At 36.2% G+C, this 6,000-nt stretch overlaps 1 protein-coding gene across 3 annotated transcripts in view; it reads left to right on the plus strand.

The window, feature by feature from the left end:
- The window catches only part of LOC125052439, a 108,134-nt gene extending 104,300 nt beyond the window's left edge, over positions 1–3,834 (plus strand). For all 3 annotated transcript variants that reach the window (XM_047653288.1, XM_047653289.1, XM_047653290.1), the window contains 2 exons: positions 1,526–1,635; positions 2,130–3,834. In XM_047653288.1, the coding sequence (XP_047509244.1) occupies positions 1,526–1,635; positions 2,130–2,492 (473 nt within the window). In that variant the 3' untranslated portion in view covers positions 2,493–3,834. The remainder of the gene's footprint in view (positions 1–1,525; positions 1,636–2,129) is intronic.
- Positions 3,835–6,000: the final 2,166 nt, after the last annotated feature.

Here is a 6,000-nt window from a genome sequence, read left to right on the forward strand (position 1 = left end):
GACAGATTAAATCATAAAATAATTACATTCACCCTTAGTGCGAGGCAACGCATAAAAATTAAATACAAATTTATGTTATAAGCTCGAAGCATTTTTATTTTAATTGAAATGATATGGCCGGTGTCGCCTATACCTTTTTCTTTTTATTCGTGTTAGGTCATCGAATTCCACTCAACTTTCCTCGTGTTATCTAATCGATGACTCGGCTTACATGATGCTGTTTCTGTGAACAAACAAATCCTTTAATTAGGCTGTGACAACGTTGATTCACTGTGATTACAAGAATTTACGATTAAACGTATAATCATTTTTATATATCGGTCAAGGATTTCAATTACTCTCAATTATAAAAGAAACTTTTGTATGGAAAAATTATTATTATAATAAAAATATATAATCTTTGGTTGGTATTGAGTAACGTATCTCTATTAATATTAAGTATTATTAAATTGTTCGAAGAAATATTTATTTCCAATACACAAACACAGTATTTATAATATTATTAATCTACATAGTAACAATAATAATTAAATTGTTTTATATACATATATGTAGTACAACTTTGCCAAAATTAACTTTAATTTGGCAAACCCTTCGTCCGGTCGCAATGTTATGTATTGTCAGAATGGAGTTATATTAATATTATTACACTACACTATGTAGTATTAGTAATACTGTAATATAGACGCGAAGAAACTTTATCTACTTTATCAATTCTTAGATAGCAAAATTTTAATGTTTTAAAATTTAAAACAAATAAATTGTTATCGCCATGTAATCCCATCACGTGTCAAAGACTTGTTGTCAAATAATAGATTAATTTTATAGACTTTTCGTACTTTAATATTCAAATATCATTAACGATTAGTTTGTTGCACTTATGACATTCCCATAAGTTCATGCGGCTAATTGAATTTATTATGAGACCAGGGCGGCGACTTTAATTTTAAAAATTTATTATCGCCCGTGGTGTACTGTCAGATGATTCTAATTATTTCCCATAATTAGGTATTCCAAAGATCATAGATACTGTGGTTGTAATATACGTTTAATTTATCTGGTTTAAATGTATTTAATGAGAGATATTGTATAAGATATTCAAAGAATGTTCATCTGTCAAATGATGTAATAGAGCCATTACGTTTTGAATTTTTATTTATTTTATTTACACTTCTTTGCACTCAATAATAAACATACATATGTTTCTAAAGGCTGAGTGGAAAGGGTGTCTTTATTATAAGCTAACTCTTCCAGGCAATTCGTGCTAAAATAGAGCTAAATGTAGCACAGAATGAATATAAAAATAAATTTTAAAATTATAATTTATTTTATAGATAGCGCCATCTATTGGGTATTACTTTAAACATATAAACCATTCTGTTTCTCAGATACCCAGAACAACATTAAAGTTAATTTAGCATATGTAAAGCATATGTCTATACGAGTATATTAAGGCATTTAAAATAAATACGTGTCCGCGTATTTCTTATGAATCATATACAAATAAAATGTTGGTTTGTTTCAGCGAATCTCACGATCAGCACACGCGGCTTAAGCCTGGACCTGCTCATCCACTCGCCCGTGCAAGACATGTACCTCTGCTTCAACCGCTCACGACTCGTCGGCAGAAGACTGGTAAGATATTACACATTTTTACTAAAATACTAGCGGACCCGACAGACATTGTCCTGCCCAATATTTCAAGCGATTAGTATATTAAACAAAGTTACCATCCAGGGCGTCATCCAAACGCTTAAAAAATCATCGGTCCAGCCGTGTAAGAGAAGTTCAGTGGCATACACACGTTCATCAGTATCTAATTAGATATGACGATATTTGCAGCACGCATTCTGTCAATGTTTTGTCAAACGCCATAAGGTTACATCAAAAAAGTGTGAATTGTATGGTGGTTAAGTGTTCTTAAATTTTCTAATTTTCCGCGCTTTTTTCTTAATTTTTCCTTCATAAGAACCTTCTTCTCACAATAACAAACACAACAAAGGAATAATTAGCGAAATCGGTCCAGCCGTTCCCGCGTGATGCCGTGACTAAGGGAAATAGGGATTCATTTTTATATATAGATATTTCGCATCTATAAAAATTATTTCAAATATACTCTTTGTCCTCAGACAAGGTTTCAAGCCGAAAGACAACCGAACTGCCTCTTCAAAGAAGAATTCGTAGACGGCTACAACAGATACCACCTGGTAAAGAACGAAGACCGATACATAGGGTTCAACAGGCGAGGCGCTCAGATGCGACGCGGGAAGAGCTACCTACCCGAAAGACAGCACAAATGCTTCTCCCTGCTAAAGGAGGCCCACGACTTCGACATAAACAGACACAATACTGTGATCGCGGGCACCGTGCCCAAGTGGCGCCCCCAGCGTAGGCTCCGGCCTCCGTCGCAGAACTCCATCAAGCCCCCGTGTCACGGCGTGCGCCATCACCACGGCAGGCATCAGAGGCGGCGAAACTGCGAGGGCACGTAGGTGACTCGACTAATAATTTGCAGCTGCATTTACGCTTCAACGCTTATCGCGTTTCGTTGCCAGCGACGGACATTGAGTGACCAGAGTATTAGTCAACTACCACAGTATTATAACAGTGACGAGGACTGGATAGTGTTAGGTTAGCACGGCCGAGGTGGCCGCGGCATCACAAACGCCTTATGAATGGTAGCTGAAGCGAGAGGGGGAGCAAACATTTGAATGGGACAAAAAGCCACGTCCGGAGATGTGAAATTCCGTATGCTTGTGTAATATCGTGGCGCTCGTTTGCTCTTCTGCGCTCGAACTCGTGCTCTAAAAGGAAAAAAGTTCTGTGGTAAGAGCAAATAGTAGACTCACTAGTCACGAGTCTTCGACAGACCACCGCTGAACTTTGAAGATTACGATAAGGCGTCAAAGATATTTAATCTGCCCATTTGTTTTGCCGAACTTTGATAACTGAGTTCCAGCTCGCCTACCCCGGCTCGCTCGCAATAATGTACTTACAGCTCCGTTGTCAATTCTCAGTGTATTATTTAAAATGCTTTACACTTTTAAGTATAGATCATGTTATCCGCTTGTAAATATATGTTTACTTATTTATCGAAAACTTAAATGAACATGTAAACGTACTTAGATGTAAAATTGTATTAAATTGTTTTATATTTAATTCGACCGATCGCTCTCTTGTGATTTGCCACAGTCGACCTAATTTCTTCTACATTCGACCTTCCTCATGTTTTCAATTGTATGAAATGTTATGTGTATGATTTTGAGAGTTTTGTATATATTATTTTTAAGTGTTCGTATGTGAGTGAGTTTTTGAATCTCTATTGAAATTGTACAGTAGATTCTCGGTTGTTTAATGGTTTGTACGAGACATAATCAATGCAACTCGAATTTGTAAGTGAAATAGTTGTGGGAATATGAACAATCGAGAGTCTACTCCAGACTGATGACAGTTCCCGCACGGTCATCAAATATTGAAGCGAAATTGTAATCTAAACACATTAACAAGATCTGTGCCATTGTGTGGCAGTGCACGATTTGTAAGTTAAGTTTGTCTGTAACTACGTAGGTAATATTTATAGGAAAATATGATATAAATTTAGTATACCAAGACCCGTGTATGTAGTATTGTCATCAAAGTGTGGGTTATCAATGTTAGACATTCCAATTAAACTTATTTAAAGACATAGTCGACAATACATAGCATTCCATTGAATAAACGCTTTTACAAAGTACTGTTAAATTGTATCGCCGTGTCTATATTTATAACAGATGCTGAAAACGAAATTACATATTGCTAAGAAAATTATGAAATTAAATCATATTTAACTCGCAATCTTTGTTTTTATACCCCATCTGAATAACAGCCCTGCACTTTTCGAACTCACACAGCGGATTTCGCATCGGCGGTCGCTCTCAAATCAGTCGTGAAGCAGTCATTTTATGATTTGGCATTCTGAAAAGGTGGGAGCTTGTAGTTTATTGTTTATCTTTAAGTTACAGAATCGCAAGACAGATAACAATTAATAAAGGGTTAGACAAATATATAACGGAAGTAGAAAATAAAGCTTTAACTTAAATATAAATACGTATATCAAGTCTCTGGTGACTTCTAAAATTAATTCGAAACGACAAGTAAATTATTGATTTATTAACACTTCGAAATATAATTGACATCATTAAATGAAAAGGAGGGCAACTGGTGGGCTTATCGCTTTCGAGCGATCTTTTCTAGGAAACTAGCGAGAAAAAAATTAGATAAGGTAAGAAAAAGTGCAAAAATACATGAAAGTTATTTAGACAAAACTAATGGACCAAAACGAAGCAATTAAAACATTGCCACCACTGCCGCCACTGGTTTGTTGGTATTAAATGTGTGTGTCAGGATGAATGATGTAGATATCGAATAAGAATTCTAACAAAAAGGATTTTTTTTATATTTAATTCTCATGAGACCACTTTAATTTAAGAGCTTACCAATTCTTTATAAGCCAGCAACGCACTTGCGAGCCTTCACGTGAGTGTCCACGGGCGGCGGTATCTCTTAGCATCAGATGAGCCTCCTGTCCGTTAGCCTCCTATTACATAAAAAAACAAATTCAGTCTGCTACATATAGTGTTGTAGCACCTTATTTTCAAAAAGCTTATTCTTACATTTTTAAAACCTCTTAAATTACAGTACGAAATCCAAGTGGGCAGTTTGGCGTTTGTTGAATTTATGTCGTAACTTTGAAGATTAGCCAGAACTTTGAATTTTATTATCGGATTACGCGCATAATTTTAAAGCGATACTTCGAAACATGTTTAAGATTTGTAATTGAAATGAATATGTGCATTTTAGGGCCTGTCTCTCTGACTCATTTCTGTATTAGATAACTTTTAAGCCTAGTAAACCATTCTACTGGCTGATTCTACCAGGTACTGAGAATGGTCTACTGAGTGATCACGGCACCGCATTCGCATTCGTGTAAGGGGTACATTGGATATTGTCCATGTTCGGCGTTATCACTTAACATCAGATAGGCCTCCTGCCTGTTTGCCTCTTTGATCAGTAAAAGCAGAAATGTAATTACCCCATGCCCCGTTGGGGAAAGAAAACATATTTCGTTTTTAAAACGTTTTAATTTATCCAACCAATGGAATTCAATGTTATTAATCACAGACTTAGACACAAATTAAGTCAATTAGTGGCTCCAAAACCACATTTATACTATTGATAACTTAGTAAACTGAGCTTTAAAGCTATCTTGATAATTGAGGGTTAAAAAAGTTTCCACTAAGCTCACCGGAAGGAGAATGTTTACGGGTTAGTGTAACACGAAAGGCAAACAGGCAAAGTGGGAATAAGAAGCCCGATGCCGCTTGGGCATGCTTACGGCAACGATTAGCACCTCAGCCGTTACTGGAATTAAAGGTAATCTTGGGTTATAGCGTCATGCGTGCTTAGAAATGACCTTCTCTTGTTAATAAATAGAACCAGTTTGATAGAAATTCGAGCAGTGTTGGTGTGGCTTCAGCGTGCGACTCTCATACCTGAGGTCGTAGGTTCGATCCCCGGCTGTGCACCAATGGACTTTCTTTCTATGTGCGCATTTAATATCTGCTCGAACGGTGAAGGAAAACATGGTGAGGAAACCGACATGTCTTAGACCCAAAAAGTCGACGGCGTGTGTCAGGCACTGGAGGCTGATCACCTACTTGCCTATTAGACTTTAAAAAAATGATGAAACAGATTCAAAAATCTGAAGCCAACCCCTAAAGAGATTGTTAAAATACTTCGACCTTTTAAGTTTGGTTAACTTAAATATAGTCCAGAAACATACTGCTTCGGATCTATAATTAAAATCCCAGTAAAACTATATATCGTAAACTATCAATAGTGCAAATATTATTGCCCCTGCCAAAAGGTTGTTTCATATGGAGAAGAATGGGCAAGAAACTCCATTTTACTCTTTTAAGTTTTTACAATATTTTGTATACATTGATTTGATAATTACATGTG

Source organism: Pieris napi, chromosome 9 (assembly GCF_905475465.1).
Source record: "Pieris napi chromosome 9, ilPieNapi1.2, whole genome shotgun sequence".
NCBI lineage: Eukaryota > Metazoa > Arthropoda > Insecta > Lepidoptera > Pieridae > Pieris > Pieris napi.